Source organism: Vulpes vulpes, chromosome 8 (genome assembly GCF_048418805.1).
Source record: "Vulpes vulpes isolate BD-2025 chromosome 8, VulVul3, whole genome shotgun sequence".
NCBI classification, from domain to species: domain Eukaryota; kingdom Metazoa; phylum Chordata; class Mammalia; order Carnivora; family Canidae; genus Vulpes; species Vulpes vulpes.
The window spans coordinates 76387242-76410416 of NC_132787.1; the positions used below are offsets into that span (position 1 = coordinate 76387242).

Here is a 23175-nt window from a genome sequence, read left to right on the forward strand (position 1 = left end):
CCCATCTCACTCTGTCAATCACCAGTATTTCCTTTTTTTTTTTTTTAAGATTTATTTATTTATTTATTTATTTATTTATTTATTTATTTATTCAGAGAGAGCGAGAGAGAGGCAGAGACACAGGCAGAGGGAGAAGCAGGCCCCATGCAGGAAGCCTGACGTGAGACTCGATCCCGTATCTCCAGGATCACACCCCGGGCTGCAGGCGGCACTAAACCGCTGCGCCACCGGGGCTGCCCATCAGTATTTCCTAATGTGCTGCTAGAGGGAACTTTATCCACACAGCACCAGGAAAAGAAGCCCCTGATCATTACACTTTTTAGCTTTTGTTTTGCTAAAAAATAATTACAATAGCAATGTCACTTTAGAAAGCATCCCATCAAATTATGTTTTTGTGTGTGAAGTATTTGTCTTGGCCCCACACACAGTATGAATGAATGCATGGATGGATGGATGGGTGGATTTTGCCAATGAGGAAATGGAGATGAAGCACAATGCAATAGCGCTCTCAAGACCTCAGGGAAGGTCTTCCGATGGGATGCCAGGTCTGACCCCTGACCTGGTATGGCTTACTTTCCTAATTCAGGTACACCTTATAACCGTCCCATTTCCCCTTTGATTCTCACAATTCAATTAGGAGGCCAGGTGCAGAGCAGAAAGAGGCCACCAGGAGCCCATGTGGCAGGGCTCAGACCTTTTTTTGTGTTGTTAGGGAGGAAAGAGTTTCGCTGGTGAGCTGCCGCAGACTTACCAGGCAATTTCACAAAACTCAGGAGATTATACAAGACTCTGACTTCCCAGGTTTTCTCAAAAACTAGGAAGATCTGGTAAATCTGGACTCCATTCCCTTGATCTGATCCACTGGAGCTCAGAGCCTGCTGACTCCTCCGTTTAGGACATGGCTGTTCCCCAGGGTCCCCTGAGCCCTTTCTGCTCGCTGACATTACCTGCAGGCCTGGGAGGCACTGAGTCTTCAAGCCCTGCCACAGGGGATTTCTCTTTTTCACCCACAATACATTTACATCAGCATCCTAACCTGTTAATTAAGTTCTGGGATTATGATATACGGCCAGGCATAGGCATTCTCTATGAGTCTATGAATTCATTAACAGAACCAGGGGGCAAAACAGAACAGCTCTGGCCAGCTCATACAGCATGAAATCCAAATGTTTCAGCTTGGCATTCAAAAGCCTACTTTGGCCTTACTTGAGTGTCCCAACTGTTTTTTCTGCTAAGCCCCTTCAGACACTTCCCATCCTGGGCCTCTGTCCAGGCAAGGCTCTCAGCCAACCTCACTCGGCTGCCACACATTGTATTTTTGGTGGCTTAGCCAAATACCCTCCCCTCCCACTGACACTTTCTCCCATTCGTGCCATGCCTCTTCAAAAACCAAACCAAGCCAAGCAAAGGAGGGAGCTACTTCTCCTTGGAATGCCCTGAGCATTTCACCCGTTATTCCTCCCCCGTGGAAGCACTTCTATCTTTCATGCCAGCACAGGGTGCACCTGTACTGACCACATGTTTTGATGCATTGCCACCTGGAGCCCTCTTTCCTGACCCTTGAGGGACTGGCCTTCCCAGGGCTAGCCAATGCCTACAGAGAGCAAAGAACTACTTTGCCTGTCAATCTTTCACATGCAAGCTAACCAGTCCAGAGCCCACAACCCCAACCTTTACCAGACTTTTTTTAAAGTGGGTACTGTCCCCTAGGGCCAGGTACCAGACAACAAAGCTCCAATGCCCCATAACCCTCTGTAATTATTCATACTAGACAATCCTAAACCTGCTTAGCCAGCTGGTCCTTCCTCCCCCATTCCTTCTCACAGAAACCACAATAAACCATGTTCCCCCTTGTTCCCATTGCCTCTTGACCATCCCTGGTGCTTCCCATATGGCTTTGAATGCCATGGAATACCCCCTCCTCCTGGGAACTGCAACAAGCTATCTTTTCAATGGCGGTTGTCCCCTGATAGGTTGGTCTCACCATACCTGAACAAAACCTATGAGGCCAGCCTGTTCTGTGTTGATGTACCCCAGGCTGGCTGGGTAGGAGTACTCAGGAAAAAGAAAGCAAGGTGACAGAATGTCCTACCATCTCAGCAGTTCCATACCCAATTCCTTCACCCACCCACCCCTCCATGTCTCCTTGGAATATTTACTTGTTACCAGATGTCCCAAGAAAAGGTCAATGGTCAGACACTGAAGTGCTGAGTGGGAGCTAGCAGGCAGTTAGCACAGGGCTGGAAGAAGAATTTCAGATTAGGAATCCACCTTGCCTTTATGCTCAGCAGCCCATCCCACCCCTGGTTTGTCTTATTTTGTTGTGGTTTTTTGTTTGTTTTTGTTTCTTGCCAGGGATTAGAAGAAATAAGTGGGCAGAAAGCACACAGCACCCGCCCACCTTCCCTCCCTCCCTCTGGCCCCAGACAGTGACAGTCCCCAAAGGTTTGAGCTGAGGGTTCCTGCTGGCCTCTTACCCATCCGATGCGTTCTTTGGCTTCCCCAGGACAAAAGTGATACTAAAGTCTAGTGACCCTTCTGTCCAGAGGTGCAGCCAGAGGTCATCCCTATGACTGCCACTATCGGCCTCCGAACTGGCAGCCTGGCTCCAACACAGGCAGCAGAGACAGGGGGCCCCAAGTCTCTGTGTCTGAGAGGGTGTGACCAGTGCAGGCACCCTGCCCTGCCACTGTGTGGTCACCCACCTATCTACACCCCTGGACTCAGCAACTGCACTGCGGGTCATGATGGTCCAGGCCCAACTTCTGGTTGCCAGCGTCCTGGCAGGCTGCCCTGAACACAGCTCACAGGGCTGTAATCCCTGCAGCTGGCCAGCAATTACTGGCTGCCAGACCTTTTTACTGCTCCAGTTTATGATCTATATGGGCACAATATTCTTCCTGTCTTTCCTCTGCTGGGTTACTATTTTTCTTTAAAAACACATGTAAAGGCTATATTTTTCTCTGTGATCATGATTTTTATTTCAGTGCCGAAAAAACCTCAAAGTCACCAAGCTCAAATTTTTCATGCTCTTTAAAAACAAGAAGTGATGCATGTGCACACAGCAACATCCATGTGAAAATAAAGCCACGGCTCTGAGAATGCTGTGAATGATGCCATTTAAAATTATAGATTTGAAAAGCTATTTCTGGATTCCAGCAACTCATAAGGAATAGAGGAAACATCTATTTTAAGTTGTTTTATTTCATTCCCACTCAATTTTGAACACGGCTGCTTAAAGCAACGTTCATGGAAAGTGACACGGCTATTAATCACCAATGCAGCTACTGCGCGCGCAGCCTCTGGGGGAGGCCGAGCTGCCCGCCTTCCCATCTCCCCCTGGTCTCTTCTCCCAAAGGAGGCCAGTGACCTACTAAAAAGATAATTGCTTTGCATGTTTCCTGCTCTGCAGCATCATTGCATCAGTCTATTCTGAATGACATCCAGTCAAATTGGAAGAAGGAGAAGAGCTTTGTGGCTGGGCCTCGCCCTTGACCCTGAGACTTCTTGGCGTAAGCTGGTTCACAGGCATCCCTGCTGCCAGAGAGAGGAAGGACAAAACCTTCCTCCTTTACTGTCAAAGTGCTGACCTCTGCAGACAAAAGCTGAGCAAAATCTGGGCCCAGGCCACACTCCCTGTAGCCACCTTCCCTCATTAATCTCGGCCACAGGCAGGCTTCAAGGGAGCTTGTGAATGCCCCACAGGTGGACCACTACACCCCATTTCCACTGGCCCCCAACAGAGACCCTCCGACCACTCAGAGAGCCCACAGACCATCTATCCCTGTTTCTCCCTTTCCTGGGATGCTCCTAGATATAGAAACCCACAGGGAAACTATGTTACAAAGCAGGATATTTTAATGCCACAGGTCAGACCCAGCAGATTTGGTTCAGCTATCCAACCAGGATGTAAAAATCTGGCTTCTTATTATCAAGTAATGTCAGCAGACACCCTGACCCCCAACCCCAAGCCAATCTCAACCAACCCCACCCTGGGGTCAAGCTTGGGATCATGGAAGGGTCCCAGCTCCACATAACTCTTGTTATTTATTTATTTATTTATTTATTTATTTATTTATTTATTTATTTATTTATTGGAAAGCTGAGCACTTAGTTTGTCCTTGGATTCCGACAAAGCAATCCTGCATTAAAACATCAGGCTCAAGATGCTACATTACCATGTTTTAGCTAGAATTCTTCAAATGGGCATCTTCAAATCTGTCTATAGGCAAGATAGAAGGTGTGTATGTGTAGCATATATGTAAATTTTTTTTAACAGTAGCCTTACTTGTAATTAAATGTGCAAAATTGGCTCAAGGAAGAATTCTCAAAGTACCCTTCTGATCCTGTGGCAATCTCAAATAACTTTTGCACCTTCAAAACACCTTTCTTTCTCCCAACTCTGAACGGTCTCTCAATCCAACCACCACAGAATAGAATAGGTGATCATTAATGGTTTGATGGAGTCCATGACAATGACGAATTTATAAACATGAAAATATTTCAGATATGAAAAGAAATGAGGGTGCTTTTTTGTCAGTGTCAAAAAGTCTATAGAGAGTGCAGAGACAGCCACCCCAAATCCACAAATAGACACTAGAGCCCACAGTTTCTCAGCCAGAGAGTGCAGAAAGAGCTTTTTATTTTTTCTTTTTTCTTTCCTTTCTCCAAAGGTTACACCAAATCAAAACCCCAGAATTATAAAGGCCTCAACAGGAAACCTGTAGGTCTAAAGTCATGGCCACTGCCAGGTAGGGACTGACATTCTGCTACCCAGGCTACAAAGACGGTCCACCTTGTAAATTAGAACTGGAATAGTAGTGCCAAATGGAGCAGGCTGCAGAACCATAAGGGATTAGGATCAGGCCATTCCCCCCACCAGTGGATGGATGAACCCAGGGGAGACGCCAGAAACCCTTTAGATAAGAGACAACACAAGGCAGAGTAAACCTGCAGTGCCATCCCCATATTTCCATTGAGTGGGCCACTTCTGGCTGACTTTATAATCCAGGATTATAACCATTATACCCTGACCATCCAGTGGAGACCAGGCTTGGGTCACTCTGAATCTGAAGATTGGCCAATTCCAGGTTCTTCTGTGACAGTTCAATGACATAAACAAGAGTAGATCTGACCCAACACACAAAGGTTTAAATCTCCTTCAGAATAAACATCAGTGAGCCTGGCTGCCTCTCACTGAATTTGTTCTTATCCACTTCTTGTGCTTCATGCTGCCCATAGGAGACCATCCTGGGACCAAGTCAACATCACATCACCCCAGGCATCAGAGAAGGGGAGGCAGGAGATAGTGGTTAAAACAGGGTTTGGATCAGACAAAGCTGGTTTGCATACAGACTCTGACAACTGCTATGTTAACCTGAGCAAGTTACACAAATTCGTTGAGCCCTAAAATAGGCTGACAATGATGGTAAGAACTAAGTGAGATGTTGCCCATATGCATTTAGGTCTTACAGGCATAGCAGGTGTCATCATCACAATCACTACCATTTTTCCAAGTCCCTAAAATTATCTTCTCTTCTAGTCATCCTTGTTCTAGAAAACACATTTTAATATTTCCCCTGAAAAAGCACTCTTTGTTAACCCAAACAAAGCACCAATGTATTTTGCATCACTTAAATTGTTGTGAAAAAAAAGTTATGGGTGAAGGGGAAAGTCTTTTCCACTCAACCTTATATTAAAAATAATGAAATTGCTGACATAAAAGAAAATAAGCTGTTTACTGATGTTTTGGAAAATTATGTGTGTGTGTGTGTGCATATTTGTGTGTGTCTGTGCATTGGAAAGGATATGATGCTTCCTAAAAGCACCTGACACTTTTATGTACCCCAAAACACCAGCCAATTTTCTTCTTCCCGAATTCCAGGGAAGGACAATAAGATGGACAAAACAGAGCCAGAGAAGTTGGGGTGGGCAGAGCCTTTCAGCACATTATGTTGCCATAGAAGCAGCAGGTTCTTTCTAGAGTCAATCAGCCTACCCTAGAGAGGAATGTGAATGTTATTCAGATGGTTCTCACACAAGGGAAATTAATTTACTTTTCAGAATAACAGCCTCAGTAATATCTATGAGTGACATGGTGGTTAATGTTAGTCGTCAGAACTGTGATTCCTTGAGATTGTTCTTTAAAAAAAAATCATATACTAATGAATGCAAAACAAAATTATAATGGCGGGAGACACGGAGCCATAAATTATAGCTGAGACTGCCTGGGGTGGGCTAATAATTTCACTGTTGAATTATTTTCATATTTTAAAAATTTATACATACAGAGAGCAAAAGATAAATCTTCCATCATCAGCACCACTGCAGAGATATTGCAGAACCTCCAGCACCTCAGCTATTAGAGGTGAGGAAGCAAGAGGGCCAACCACTTTGGGAGCCAGCCTTCCTTTCCATCGTATGGCAGCTGCAGGATATATGTGCATCCTGCCTGCATCAACAGCCATCCAGAGCCTACTGTCATCCTGGAGATAGCAAACCAGACCACCAAGTATGTGCAGTGAGAGAAAGAAGACAAATACTGAGCATTAACACTTTCTAGGTAACCCCTTCACGAGGTTGATCATCAGGAGAGGAAAACTAAGTAATGAAATACTCTTTAGGGGCTGGCATCCATTTTGTAATGCTTTAGTCTGGCTTTAGGCTGTTCTTGGCAATGGGACATACCCAAGTAGCTTAAGGTCTGGCTGCTGCCCCTGCTTTCCCTCTCAATCCATAGCCTTAAAGTTAAAGGGTACCCATAGGCTCTTAAAACAACAGCAATCTTTCAATTTACAAACATGGTTTGTCTTTCCATTTATTTAGATCTTAGATTTTTTTCCTCAGGGTTTTGCAGTTTTCAGCATATAAGTTCTACATCTGTTTAAGTTTGCATCTAAGTATTTCAGTTTTTAAATATTTTATTTCTTTATTTTGAGAGAGAGAGCGTGCATGAGCAGGGGGTGGGGCAGAGGGAGAGAGAGAGAAGTAGACTCCCTGCTGACCAGAGAGCTTGATGCAGGACTCAATCCTAGGACTCTGGGATCATGACCTGAGCCAAAGGCAGACACTTAACCAACTGAGCCACCCAGGCACCTGGTATTTCAATATTTATAAACAATTGTAAATGATATCATATTTCAAATTCTGGTACCCTTGCATTCATTGCTAGTATATAAAAATACAATTGATTTTTGCATCCTGTAACCTTATTTTGTATCCTGTAACCTTATTGCTCAATTCTTAGTTCTAGGTCTTTTTGTAAATACTTTGAGATTTTCTATATAAACAATCATATCATCACATACAAACAACTGTATTAGTTACTTCCCAATCTATATTGTTTTTATTTTCTTTTCCCGCCTTATTGCACTGGCTACAACTTCCATTGCTATATTGAATGAGAGTGGTGAGAGTAAATATTCTTGCCTTATTCCCAACATTAGGGGGAAAGCATTCAGCCTTTCACCATTAAGTATGTGGACTATAAATTATTTTGTAAATGGTCTTATCAGGTTTAGCACATTTCTTGGTATTTCTATTTGAAAATTTTTGTCAAGAATGTATGTTGAATTTTTCAAACGCTTTTTCTTTACCAATTGATAATGATTATGTGAGTTTTCTAGTTTTACTTAACATTTTGTGTTACATGGATTATTAAATATTAAATCAGCATCCTATTCCTGGAATATGGTTAATGTTAGCCATCAGAACTGTGATTCTTTGAGATCATTCTTTTAAAGAAATCGTATACTAATGAATGCAAAACAAAATTACAATGGTAGGAGACGTGAAGCCATAAATTAGAGCTGAGACTGCCTGGTGTGGGCAGTCTGATTTTCCCTCTCCTTCTGCCCCTCCTCCCTGCTTATGCTGTCTCTCTCCCTCTCTCAAAATAAATAAATACAATCTTTAAAAAATTGAAATATTTAGGTGCAAACTTAACAAAACACATGTAGAACTTATATGCTTAGGTGCAAACTGCAAAACACTGATGAAAGAAATAAAAGATCTAAATAAATGAAATATTTGGGGGACACCTGGGTGACTTAGTGGTTGAGCATCTTCCTTTGGCTCAAATCGTGATCCTGGGGCCCTGTGATTGAGTCCTGCATCAGGCCCCCTGCAGGGAGCTTTCTTCTTGCTCTACCTATATCTCTGCTTCTCTCTCTGTGTGTCTCTCATGAATAAATAAATAAATAATCTTTAAAAAAGGAATATTTGGTCATGGTATATAGTTCTCTTTATATATTACTAAATTATATTTCCTAATATTTTGCTAAGGATTCTTGTGTCTATATTCTGAGGAATATTGTTCTATAGTTTCCTTTTTTTATATCCTCTTAATTTGGTTTTGGGATCAGAATATGACTGCTTTTGTAAAATGACTTGGAAAGTGTTTCTTCCTCTTCCATTTTCTAGAAGAGTGGATAGAAATATTGTTAATTCTTCTTTAAATGTTTGGCAGAATTCAATAAAATCAGCTGGCCCAGAGATTTTTTTTAAGGAGTTTTAAAATTACTAATTCAATTTCCTTAAAAATTATAGGGTTATTCAAAATGTCTTACATATTGGGTAAAATTTCATGTTTTCTGAAGCGTTAATCCCTTTCATCAAAGTTTTCACATTTATGTTTACAGAGTGGTTCCTAGTATTCCCTTATTACCCTTTTGATGTTTTCACTGTGTATAGTAATATCCCATCTCATTCCTGATATTAGTAATTTGTGCTTTCTCTCTTATTCTTTGCTAGAGTTCAATTTTATTGATCTTTTTAAAGAACCAGCTCTTTGCTTCATTGATATTCTCTATTTTTCTGTCTTCAATTTCATTGATTTCTTCTCTTAACTTTATTATTTCATTCCCTCAGCTTCCTTTCGGTTTATTTTGTTCTTTTTCTAGGCTAAAAGGGGTACTTAGATATTAATTTGAGGTGGAGCCTAGATGTTGATTTGAGACTTTTCCCCTTTTCTAATGTATGCATTTAGTGCTATAACTTTCCCTCTCAGAACTGCTTTAAGCTGTGTCACACAAATTTTGATATATTGTATTTTCATTTTTCTCTGGTTCAGTGTATTTTTAAAAATTGGGCTTAAAAGTTACCCTTTTTACTATAGAGAAGTGTGTTGTTTAGTTTGCAAGTTTTTAGAGGTCTTTCCTGTTACCTTTTTGTTACAGATTTCTATTTTGAATACACTGTAGTCAGAAAACACACTGCAGGACTTCAACATTTAAAAATTGGTTGCAGTTTCTTTTATGGCCACATCTCTTATACAATCTATCTTGGTAATGTTAGGCACTTGAAAAGAATATGAGCTCTGCTTCTGTTTGGCAAAGTGTTTTATAAATGTTGACTAGATCCTATTGGTTGATAGCACTGTGAGTTTTTTTTACATCTTTGCTGATGTTATGTCTAGTTGTCACGTGAATTGTTGAAAGGAGAATTTTGAAATCTCCCACTATAATTGTGGATTAGTTTATTTCTCTTTTCAGTTCTATCAGTTTTTACTTCAGGTATTTTTCAGCCTGTTGCGTTTAACACATTTAGGATTGCTATATATATTTGATGAATTGACTCTTTTATCATTATTAAATATCCTTCCATGTCTTTGACATTATTAAATGTCCTTTCTTGTCTTTGACAACTTTCTTTGTTCTCTGAAGTCTACTTTATATGAAATTAAAAGAGCCACTCCTGCTTTTCTTTGGTTAATCTTTGCATCATGTATCTTTTTTCATTCTTTTGCACTCAATGTGCATATCTGATTATATTTGAAGTGAGTTTCTTACAGATGACATAGAGTTTGGTCATGTTTTTAAATCTACTTTGCTAAGTTCTGTTTTTTTAACTGAATTATTTAAATCATTTACATTTATTTTGATTATTAGTATGTTAAGGCTTAAGTTTGACTTTCTTAATTGTTGTTCCCTCTTTTTCATTTCTGTTTCATTTCTCTTACTTTTCTTTAGATTACTTAAACATTTCTAAAGATTCATTCTTGAGTTATCTATTTGTACAGGGTTTTTTTTTTTTCCAGATTGGGTAATTTACATTGCTTTATCTCCCAGTTCACCAATTCTTTGTCTCTTCTACTTGCTGTTAAGATCATCTACTGAGTTTTTTACTTAAGTTATTATTTTTTCTGTTCTAAAATTTCCACTTGGTTCTTCTTTATATCTCCTGTTTCTTTGCTTAGACTCTCTTTCTCTGTCAATACTTTCTTTTTTTCGTGTTTCAAATGTGCTTATAATTGCTGTTTGAAACATTTTTATGATGGCTACTTTAAAATGTTTTTCAGATTATTCTAACACTTTTGTCATTTTAGTACTGGCATCTATTTGTTACCTTCTGTCATTTGGTTTGAGATCTTCATGATTCTTGGTATGACAAGCAATTTTCACATTAGATTGCAAGACTCTGGGTCTTATTTAAACCTTCTGAATTTCTCTGAAATTACTGTGGCAGGGAAGAGTCATTACTTACAAGTGGAGGTAGTAGTACAGATTCTCCACCTAGCCTCCACTGACACCCAAGTGATGGAGTGAGCTCTTCTTGTTGTGTAGGGGTGGGAGTTATAGCTTCCCAGGTAGTCTCCACTGACATGACAGTGGGTGGGGTGTCATTATTGCTGAGTAGTAGTGAAAGTTCTAACTTTCCACTCAGCCTCCTCTAACATCAGTACAGTGAGAGGTGGAAAGATGGGTAGAGGTAGATGTCCAGGCTCTCCACATGTTCTCTACTGACAACACAGGGATAGGACCTGTTTTCCCCAGGCAAGAATGAAATTCCCAGCTCTCTGTTTAGCTTTCTCATACCTCCATGGTGGCAGAGTTGGTACAACTCTATGCCCCCTATTTAGCCTTTTTGGCATTTGTGGGGTGGGACCACAGTTCTTTCAGTTGTGTTTGACTAAAGTAGAACAATACTGCCTAAAAGTTTTATCTTGCTAAATGTCCTTTCCTAGTCCTTTAACTCAAGAAAATAGACTTAGTTGGGTCTTTTATTTTTCTTTTGTTTGTTTGTTCTCGTTCGTGTTACTGGGTTGTAGGTTTTATCAGTATGCAGTCTGTGATATACGAAGCAAAAAGAAATGAGAGAACTCCCCACTGTGTCATTCCTTGGGTTTCAAGGTCCTAATTGGTCTGCTTTCTTGTCTCCACTTTTCAAGTCTTCGTATGTTTGTTTTACATGAAATGTCCAGGCTTTTCAGTTGTCCTTAGTAGGAATGTTAATGAAAACTATATCTACTCTATCTACCAAGAAATGTAAAATCCTATTGCAAGTTTCTAAACATGAAATATTTAGATTTGAGTTCCAGTAAGTTTGTCTGTGAAAAGTGTAATAATTGACTGATAACATTAGATTTATTTTGCTTCCATATACATAAGAAAAGACAGAGACAGAGAAAAAAAAGATCATGTATAGATGTTAATAAATAATATAAATGTCATATTTCCTACAATAAAAAAATCTCTTAAAGATATACTGCTAATTTAATAATAATATATCCATAAATAAGGAAATATGACATGGTTAATGTGTTCCAAATTACAGATATATCAATGTCAGAAAAAATAAAATGAAACTATCCCAATCAAGGAATAATTTACATCTTCAATGTGTATTAATATATTTTATTAGTAATATATATATGGAGAGTTCTAGATCCTGATTTCTGCTTACCTAATATTTCACTGTATGCAACTTCTCATGTTATTAAATATCCTTGAAGTTACAATCTTAATAACTATTTCCCTAGGGTAACTAATAGTACTGGATTGAAAAATGTGAACCTTTTTTAAAACTCCTGTCACATATCATCAACTCATTTTCCAGAAGAATTGTACCAATTTTTATTCTTTCTCCCAACGTATAAGCTTGCCCATCTTATACATTTCTTTCAGATCTGAGTATTGCCCTTTCAAAGTCTGCTAAATTATCAAAATAAAAAATTATCTCATTTTAACTTGACTTTCTTTGATTACTAACAATTTAATTAGTTTGTTTACATATTTCTGGCCTATAGTTAGGTGTTCTTCAAATAGTTATAGATCAGGTACCCATTTATATATTTTGATATTAGTGTTTTTCTTATTTATTTACAGAGGCTTTTTATATATTAAGGAAATTAAACCACTGCCAGTCATATTTGTTTATCCATTTTTCTACTGTGCCATGTTTTTAACTTTGTTTTTGAAACATGCACATCTTTAAATTTTTATATAAGCAACTTAATTTGGCAATTTGCTTTGGGTCTTTTTTCTATTTGGAACTTTTTTTTTAACTACACAAATAAATGAATCACCTTTTCCCTTCATTTATGTTATTTTGTAGTTTATTTCAACATTAGAAATAAGCAGAGGTGAGAGATGCAGGTCTACCCCAGTGGGATACAGGAATAAATCTACCAACATAGTTAACTGTAGCAAGTGCCACTAGGCTGACCCAAGAAGGATCTATGAAGGTGAACTGTTCTTGTTCATATATGCTTAAAATAGCCATTCCCTGATCCCAGACAATTCCCTTGATCTTCCTCCTTCCAACTGACTTGGCAGACAAGTCCTTGCTTTAACCTCTCTCCCACTTTATTTTCTAATCTTCCAGGAAATTAATGCAAGGCCTTAGCTTCTCTGAACACAGTCCTTTCTAGGCACCCTTTTTCATCTTTGATTTTAAAATTGAAATAATAGTAAAAACAAACCTTGCTCTTCTGTTGGCAACAAGATATGTGCCTTCAAGAAATATTTATTTAAGGGCAAAAAAATCTCTTTGAGTAGGACTATGTTGTAATAACCACCCCCTCCCCCAGCATAACCTAAATTGTTCATCCTCCACCTAATAGTTTCTACCTCCCCAGTTATTGGGCCTCATTTATGTCCAGAATCTGGATTTCAGGTGTAGGATGAACAAATCTGTCATCAATGCCTAGAACATAGCAATGTCCCCTCAGATGGAGTTTTCCAAAGAACCATTGGTTTATTGCCTATAACCACAGATAGACCTGCATGGTGCCAATTATATATGCAGGTTCCCCAGAACCTCACTTCAGGACACTCTTCCTTCATCACCCAGGTGTCTCTTCTACACTTTGCCCAGAAATGTCTGCCTAATGTGTTACCTGGCTCTAATCCTCTCCTGGGCATTCCCAAAGAACAGTGCCATCATCCAGGTTCTGACAAGCTTATCTCATTTCTTTGTACTGATGTATCCTTGCACATAATTGAAATTAAAAAGAAAATAACCTGACAGTTGTTTTCTTTATAAAGAAAGATTTCCAAAATTAACAATTTATTATACCTGTGAAAAAAATAATTCATCTGCTTTGCAGGGAAACTGCCTAGAAATAAACTTCCACAAGGTCATTTGAATTTTTATGTATGATCTTAAGATACTGGAAATTATCCAAATCATGTAATGCCAAAGAATGCAATACAAGGAGATGGTTGGGGTGAATATGTTTCAAAGAGCTTCAGGGAGGCTAGTGGAGGCTGGACAACAGAGATCCTGCCAGAAGTCAAGAGGTCAGGGTTCTTGTACCACTTCTGTCAGGACTGAACCTGAGATAGCAGCACACTTATAAACTTTGCTCAAAAAAGGAAAATCAATTTTCATCCCTAGCTTTCACTCCACTACTTTTGCTGACCTGCCTACAATGGTACTGATATCCAAACGCTTTTCATTTAGTCAATAAAAATTAATAAAACAACATTTCAATAGTCTCTGGAAATTATCCTAATGGTATTAAGCCAATGGAGAAACATCTATTCAAGAAAATCTAAACTTAAATCTCATTTGAGCTACAACCCACCCACATCCACCTCATCTCTCACCCCCCCAATAGTGATGGAAGCTGTACTCTGGGCAGGTGCAGCCAAGAAGATGGGGAATCCTCTCTCCTTAGCTTTCAGTTTAGGGCTATGACTTCATACAGGCAGTGGCATCTCTTATTCGCTTCACCCTTTTACCTCCAGCTTCATATTTGGAAGCTCTATTCCAGAAGGTACAGCTAAGAGGACTGAGGTTCCCTCCCCCCACTTGGCCCCCATTCACAAGACAAAAGCTCTACTCCAGAAACAGCACGTCAAAATACTGGATTTTGAACATCTCTGTCCCAGCTTACTTCTTAAGGGAAGATCTCATGCCAAGAAGGATAAACTGAGAAGATGAGGAGCTACCATCTTTGTACAGAGTGCGGCTTGCAGGGGTGTCACTTTGGGAAAAGCAAGTCATTGTCCCACCTCCAGCTCTGATGCAGTGGTACAGAGCTTCTGACCTGAAAGAGAAGCAGGTCATAAGAACAGAGAGCTCTGCAGATTTGCCTGAGGAGTCTAACTTTATTTGGAACAAAGCATGGAGAAGATCATGCCTGTAAGTGTTATTTTAAACAATGAAGATCTTAGAAGTGAGAAACTAAGAGTTGCTATTAGTTCTTAATTCTGTTAGCAACAAACTAAAAGATGATAAGCTCAGCAAGATGGCAGATCAGCAGAAGGTTAACAGAAAGAATCAGGGAAATGGATAGCTAAGAAGAATGCCCTATGTAGAACAGCCTCAAAACTGGTGACACTCTGTCTCTACAAAGGAGCCCAACTTTAACTAGAACAGACTGTGATATGAAATATGTCCCAGGACATTACTGAAAACAGTATAGCAATCAGCTGGTGATTAGTTGGGGCTAATAATTGTTGATCATTATTAGTAGATCATCCAAAAGCTGATGGGGGAGACGAGGAAAGGATACAGTTAAATAGAGCTCAGCTAAAGCCACAGTCATCCAAGGCATTCAGGGAGACAGTCACATGCTCAAGGCTGCACCCTCTCAGGAGTGACATCAGAGACCACACACTGCAGGAAAATAGATTTCGCTTAAATAGTCCAGCCAAGTCACTAAACAAATGAATAAACAAGCAACAACAAACCTAGAAGGGGGATCAATATTCAGAGTTGCTACAATATTTATCTAAAATGTCCAATTTTCAAAAAAAGTTACAAAACATGCAAAGAAACAAGTGTGACTCATACACAGGAAAGAAGTAGGCAATAAAAATTGCCTTTGAGGCAACCCAGATATTGAACATAGTAAACAAAGAATTCAAAGCAGTTATTATGTTTAAAAAAAAAAAACCCAAAGGAAATGTTTAAAGAGTTAAAGAGTAGGATGAGAATGTTTAATCAAATAGACAATATCAGTAAAAAAGAAGCAAATGGAAATTCTGTGGTTGAAAAATAAATAACTAAAATGAAAGTGTTCACCAGAGAAGCTCAACAGTAGATGTGAGCTGGTGGAAAAATAGTTTTTTTGAACATAAATCAATTGAGATTATGCAATCAGAAAAACAGAAAAGAATGAAGAAAAGTAAACAGAGCATGGAGTAATGAGAGAGGTCTTTAAGCACACCAGCATACACATAATGGGAGTACCAAAAGGAAAGGAAGGAAGAAGGAGTAGAAAAAATATTTGAAGAAATAATGGCAAAAAACTTAACCAAATCTGATAAAAGAAAATAATCTGTACACCCAAGAAGCTTAATGAACTTCATTAAGTAGGATAGATCAAAGAGATCCACACCAGACACATAGTAAACATATTGAAGCCAAAGACAAAAAAAATCTTAATAAAGCAGAAGAAAAATGCCTCATCACACACAAGGGAATACCACTGAGATTAACAGCTGACCTCTCATCAGAAACAATGGGGGCCCAGAGGCAGTTTGTAGGCTGGGGGGAAAAAAATCAAACAAAACTCTTATATCCTGCAAAACTATCTTTCAGAAATTAAAGTGAAATACATATAAACCCCACTGAAAGGGGTTCAGGAGGTTTTGGTTCTACTGGGAAGAATTAACATTTATGCCAAGAATAGAAAATGAGAAAACATACTTTTTTCTTAAAAATAAAGAGTTTTTGCATAAAGTGTTTTGATGTTTTGCACATCTGTAAACTTAGTAGCTTTAGCTTCCAAAACTGTTTGGTTTTCTCAGGATTAAGGAAAAGATACCTCTGTTGGGGTCCCATAAAACCTTACTTGTTTATGTTTTTCACATTTGATTATTGTATAAATAAATCTATGTGGTGACCTAATGCAAACTGTTTGGTTTTTTTAATCAAATGTATATCAATTACAGATCCAAAAAACCCTGTATTATTTAATTCACTAAATCTACCTCCTAAACTTATTTCATTGCTTTGTAAATCATAAGAAGTGGCTTTCATTCAATAAATTTTTAATTCTCTCACAGATACAAATTATTGTATGAAGTGAACTAAAAAGGTAATAAGAAGTTGAAGAAATATATCCATATATATAATGGAATATTACACAGCCATCAGAAAGAATGGATACTTACCATTTACATCAACATGGATGGAACTGGAGGGTATTATGCAGAGCAAAATAAATTGACTCAAGAAAAAAATTATCATAAGGTTTCAATCATATGTGGAATATAAGAAACAGTGCAAAGGATCATAGGGGAAGGGAGGGAAAACTGGATGGGAAATCATCAGAGAGAGAGAGAAAAACAGTGAGAGACTCTTAACAATAGGAATCAAACCTGAGGGTTCCTGGAGGGGAGGTGGGTGAGGTTATGGGGTATTTGGGTGATGGGCATTAAAGAAGACAGATGATGTGATGAGCACTGGGTGTTATATGCAGCTGATGAATTACTGAACTCTACATCTGAAACTAATGATGTACTATTTGTTAGCTAATTGAATTTAAAAGAAAAAAAACCAAAGACATAAATAAATTTAAAATAAAAGACAGAAAAAAGATATACCTTGCAAACAGCAATCACAAGAGATTAAGTGTATATACTAATATCAGAAAATAGACCCAAAAACAAAAATGTTACTAGCGATAAAGAGGAACATTTTACAATTGTACTTTAGGTACCCAAATAGCAAAGGAAGATGTAACACTATTTCTGTTTGCAGATGTCATTATTTTGTATCTAGAAAATCCTAAGGAATCTACTAAAAACCTGTTAGAACTAATAAGTTCATTAATGTTGTAGGCTAAAAGATAAATATATAAAAATTAATTCTATTTCTGTACATTAACAATGAATAATCCAAAATGAAATTTAAAAAACAATTGCACTTACAGTAGCACCAAAGAGAATAAAAACTTAGGAAAAAATTTAACAAAAGAAGTGTAAGACTCATAAACTGAAAACTGCAAAATATTATGGAAAGAAATTAAAGAACTAAATAAGTGAGGGGGGCATTTGATGGGATGAGCACTGGGTGTTATTCTATATGTTGGCAAATTGAACACCAATAAAAAAAATTTTTTTTAATGCTTTCATTAAAAAAAAAAAGAAAAGAACTAAATAAATGAAAGACATCCCATGTTTGTGGGCTGGAATATTTAATATCATTAAGGTAGAAGTAGTCCCTACTTGATCTAAAGATTCAGGGAAATCCCCATCAGAATCCAAGCTGCCTTCCACCTCCCTGCCCCACGAATTGACATTATGCTCCTAAAATTCATATGGAAATAGAAGGGACTCAGAAGAGCCAAAACAATGCTGAAAAAGAAGAATAATGTCATGGGACTCACATTTCCCATTTGAAAACTACTGCATAGCTATGGTAATCAAGACAGTGGGATCCTGGCATAGGATAGACAATAGACATATAGATCAATGGAATAGAATTAAGAGTCAATAACAATTTATTTTATGTTAAAAAAGAATAGAAGGCCAAAAAATAAAGCCTTACATTTGTGTCCATTGAATTTTTGACAAGCATGCCAAGACAAATCAACAGCAAAACAGTGGTCTTTCAACAAATAGTATTGGGACAATTGGATACCCACATGCAAAAGAATGCAGTAGAAATCCTACTGGATACCATACAGAAAATTTAATTTAAAATGAGTCATAGTGGGGCACCTGGGTGGCTCCGTGGTTGAGCCTCTGCCTTTGGCTCAGGTCGTGATCCCAGGGTCCTGGGATTGAGTCTCACATCAGGCTCCCCTCAGGGAGCCTGCTTCTCCCTCTGCATGTGTGTCTGCCTCTCTCTCTGTGTCTCTCATGAATAAATAAAATCTTTTTAAAAAAATGAATCATAGTCCTAAATCTAGGAGCTAAAATAATAACAGTCTTGGAAGAAAGCACAGAAGTGACTCTGTGTGACCTTGGTTAAGACAAAAGTTTCTTAGATATGATACTAAAAGCAAAAGCAACAAAAGAAAATACAGATAAGCTAGACTTCATCAAAAAACTTTCTGCTTTAAAGGATATCATCAAGAAAGTGAAAAGACAATCCACAGAATGAGAGAAAATATTTTCAAATCATGTATCTGATGTAGGAATTCATCTAGCATCCATAAACAACTCTTGAAATTCACTAGCAAAAATATCAATAATCCAATTTTTAAAATGGGTAAAGGATCTGAATAGACATTTCCCCAATAAGATACCTAAATGGCCAATAACCACATAGAAAGGTGCTCAATATTATTAATCATTAGAGAAGCAAATCAAAACCCAGATCAGATACCACTTTGCACCCACTAAATGGCTATAATAGGGGCACCTTAGTGGCTCAGTGGTTGAGCATCTGCCTTTGGCTGAGGTTGTGATCCCAGGGTCCTGGGATAGAGTTCCACATCAGGCTCCTTGCAGGGAGCCTGTTTCTCCCTCTGCCTGTTGTGTCTGCCTCTCCCTGTCTCTCTCATGAATAAATAAATAAAATCTTTTTAAAAAATAAATAAGTGGCTATAATAAAAAAGACAGACAATAACATGTATTGATGAGGATGTGGAGAAACTGGAAATCATTCCTACTGCTAGTAGGAATGTATAATTGTCTGGTCACTTTGGGAAACAGTCTGACAGTCCCTCAAAATGTTAAACATATAGTTACCATATGATCCAGTAATTCCACTCCTAGGTAGATAAATGAAAACATACATCCATGCAAAAATTTGTGTGTGACTCTTTTTTTTTAAATTTTATTTATTTATTTATGATAGTCGCACAGAGAGAGAGAGAGAGAGGCAGAAACACAGGCAGAGGGAGAAGCAGGCTCCATGCACCGGGAGCCTGACGTGGGACTCGATCCTGGGTCTCCAGGATCGCGCCCTGGGCCAAAGGCAGGCACTAAACCGCTGCGCCACCCAGGGATCCCCTGTGTGTGACTCTTGATAGAAGCATTATTCATAACAGTCAAGAAGTGGAAGCAGCTCAATGTCCATAAATTGTTGAATAGATAAATAAAATATTGTATATCCACACAAGGGAATATTTTTGGATATAAAAAGGAATGAAGTTCTGATATGTACTGTGACACACATAAATCTGAAAAACATTATGCTAGGGGAGTGACATCACTCACAAAAGACCATGTATTGTATTATTTGTTTAGTATTAAATGGCCAAAACAGGCAAACATGTAAGAGACAGAACGTAGACTAGTTTTTGTCTAAGGTTAAGAGTAAGGGTAACTAGAAATGACTGATGATGGGCATAGGGTTTCTTTAGACAAAAATTTTGTAAAATTAGATTGCAGTGAGGAATGCACAACTCAGGAATTGAATTGTATACTACAAATGGGCAACTTCATTTAAAAATAATTGAATTGTATACTTTAAGTGGGAAAATTTTATAATATGTGAATTATATCTCAATAAAGCTATTTTTAAAAAAAGATTTTATTTATTTATTCATGAAAGACACACAGAAAGAGAAAGGGAGAGAGAGAGAGGCAGAGAAACAGGCAGAGGGAGAAGCAGGCTCCATGCAGGGAGTCCGAGGTGGGACTCGATCTCAGGACTCCAGGACCACACCCTGGGCCGTAGGCAGGTGCTAAACTGCTGAGCCACCCAGGGATTCCCCAATAAAACTGTTTAATGGGGTGCCTGGCTGATTCAGTTGGAAGACCCTGAGACTCTGGATCTTTAGATCCTACACCAAATTGGGTGTAGAGATTACTAAAAAAATAAAAATAAAAATAATTAATTAAAATAAAATAAAATAATAAAGCTGTTTTAAAAAATAACAGAGGTTCCTGGGTGGTCCAGTTGGTTAAGTGTCTGACTCTTGGTTTTGGCTTCGGTCATGATTTCAGAATTGTGAGATTGAGCCCCACAATGAGCTCCATGCTCAGCACAGAGTCTGTTAAGACTCTCTCTCCCTTTCCTGGCTTTCTTGCTTGCTTTCTCTCTTTAGAATAAATAATTAAATCTTTAAAAATAAACAGTTGGAGCAGTTCATTTTACTTCATCATGAGCTCTTAATTTCTAATCCTACACAATCAGAAACTTGCTGCTACTGACGAGGCACTATCTGCATCTCATTGTACACAGGTAGACATCCATGAGGCAGTTTGCACAGCCATGTGGTAATGCCCAAGTTACTTAGAGATCCTATAGAATTGAGTGCAAAGGAGCATTTAAAATGTTCCCAGGTGTTCATTGTGATGATAAAACGGAAGGCTTCTGAAATGTAAGACAAACCACCCCCTCCCAGGAACACTCCATTGCAGAACGTATTCTAAATTTAGCTGTCATATTAAGCTAATTTGTTGAACAAAAGCTACTGGGCTGGCGTCTTTGGCTTTTACTTCAATTCTCTTTAGACAGACAGGTTTGGTCTCCTAACTATGAATTTCCTTTTGCTCGTACATTATTCATAAGTTTTAAATGGCACCTTCTGTCACAGTTTTCCCCCAGACACTGAAAGCTTCCTTCAAGTTCTATTATAATTTGAATCTGCAATTTCCTCCTCCTAAGCAAGCCACTAAAATAACTTAAGTTGCAATGAGATTGTTCCTCTTCTCCCTGTCCTGCAGGTGCAGACATGTCTTTAGACAATCAGCAGCCCAGGTAATGGGGAAGTAGAAGGATTTAAGGCTGGCACAAATCAGAGTCTACAAGAATAACTTTTAACACTGTGGTCATGAGTGAGGATCCTGACCCCATTAGTCTGTGATCCACTGAATTTCTCTTGGGGGCTAGGAAGGGAGGCAGTGGAGAGGGATCTGGTTATTACTGGGTCATTATGTGTAAGCCTACTGGGGATAAAGAAATGAGAATTTACAGAGCAAGTACTCTTACTGCCACATGTGCATTCGCATGGGTTAGAGCAGTTAATCCAGGCAGGTATCGGTAAACTCAAATTTCTAGGAGAACCAAATCCCAGCAAAGCTAAGTCATTTGCCTGAGGCCCCAGGGCACACACGGGTCATGTTGGAACTTGATCTTCCCATCCTTCTAGCCCTGTGCTGGCATGGTTTTGTGGAAGCACTGGACCTGATGGCTGCTGACCAGGATGTTGGGTTTGGGTCAGCCATGAGGCCACCATGTCTGAGGGGAAGTAAATATCTGAGACTTCATTGACTAAAAACTCTGGCTGGAAATGAGACAAAACAGATGCAGCACATCTGATTACTGTAAGTACACTACATACTTATCAGTAGGTAAAGGATTTTGGGAATAATTTAAAATATTTATTCATTCAAATTATTCAAATAATTATCTGTCTCTTCAAACCAATGTTGGGAATTTTGTGTGCCTATAAGGAGAGTATTGTAGATAGATGCCCTCCATTGTCATCAAGCAGGTAAACAGAACTTCCCATTATGAAAAAGAGAAAAAGAGGAAAACCTGGATATCATCCAAAAGGAGAATGGTGAACTTTTTGCCCAAACTAGAATGCAACACATAATTTTAAAGTAATGGCAAATTAACTTCCCATGTTGAAATACCAAAAACGACCCCTGGTAATTGGCCAACATGGACCAACCGTGTATCACAGCGCCCACTTGGAGGATCTGCTGGAGGTGCATACAAGTTTGGGGCCCGGAGCTCCGTTTTTTGCTCTCCATTCTCATTGAAAGAGGGGGAACATGATCAAAGGATGCAGAGCAACTGAGTCAGTGCCCTGTCCTTTCTATCAGTTGTCTGGTCCTGTACAAAAGTATTTTGATGTATTTTTGTACAAGAGGCCAAATTTCCACTCCTCACAACAAGATCTGAAAATTCGAACATGCTAACATATTCAACAATTTCACTTTCAGATCAAGGTTACTCATTTCAGATCATTTTTAATACAGGGAGGCAGGCCATCTTCCTGGAGAAGCATAAATGGCAGGACCTATTCACACCATGCCAGAATTTCCTGAATTGCATTCTGCAGACCTCTCGCAAAACAACAATATTCTCAGGATCATGGTCAGGAAACATGGAAAAAAGTTTTTGGGGTAATGCAATGGCAAGCCTGAATGAATATATCCTGGAAAAAGCCAGCACAGTGACTGGCAGATTTCCTGAGCAGGTGAAAGAAATGTTAACCAAAAACCAGTTTTCAGGAAATAGGCCTGGCCTACAGTAGGGGCTCAATAAAAACCAGCTGAAAGGCAAAGAGCAGATCTGGGAGATGAGTCTGGGCCTAGAAAAATGCTTTCTGGGACAGAAAACTGAAATAACAATGCATTCTGTTCTTCTGCAAGGGTAAATCCAGTTGAATGGTAAAAACATGGTGTGCAGAAGGGTCTTGGGGGCAAGTTCAGGCTGGTGGAGAAGAATACTAAGATACACAGGTCATGGCCAACAGGCCACACCTGCTCAATACTGACAATCAATTGTTAACAATGCTAAACTCTAGTTTAATATTAAAGTAATATATGCACTTGGTTTTCAAACTAGTATAAAAAAATGCCCCTTCCTTCTCCATCCTTGCTCATACCCTACAACTACTAGTGACAATCTCTGATATATCTGATCAGATTGTGTGTGTGTGTGTGTGTGTGTGTGTGTGTCCATGCAGCCTTTTCACAAATAGGATCGCATAGTACCTCCTATTCTGTACCTTGCTTTCTTCACTTAATATTGTATCTTTGAGCTCTTTTCATATCAGTGCCTATTACCATGCCACCTCATCTTTCATTCTTTGTAACAATCACATAGTGTTTCATTACATGGATTAACACTTTTTATTTATCAATTTCCCCTTATAGGTATTTAACTGTTTACAATATTTTTACAATATGATAAGCAACGTTATCCCTTAATATACAGTTTTGCTCTTCTATAAAGGATATGGAATCTTCAAGTACATTTCTAGAGGAGAAATTTCTGCTACAGAAATTAACATCCAACTTCCCAAGAGAGTCCTGGTATATATTTAATAGCACATTATGCTCTGAGAATGGCTCTGAGAAGTACTAC

At 38.8% G+C, this 23175-nt stretch overlaps 1 protein-coding gene across 5 annotated transcripts in view; it reads right to left on the bottom strand.

Moving 5' to 3' along the window:
- The window catches only part of ACOXL (acyl-CoA oxidase like), a 348114-nt gene that overhangs the window by 196047 nt on the left and 128892 nt on the right, over positions 1-23175 (bottom strand). For 2 of the 5 annotated variants that reach the window (XM_072767157.1, XM_072767159.1), the window contains exon 11: positions 14120-14272. The exons of the other annotated variants lie outside the window; for them this stretch is intronic. In XM_072767157.1, coding sequence (XP_072623258.1) covers positions 14120-14272 — 153 coding nt within the window. The remainder of the gene's footprint in view (positions 1-14119; positions 14273-23175) is intronic. 5 annotated transcript variants of the gene reach the window in all.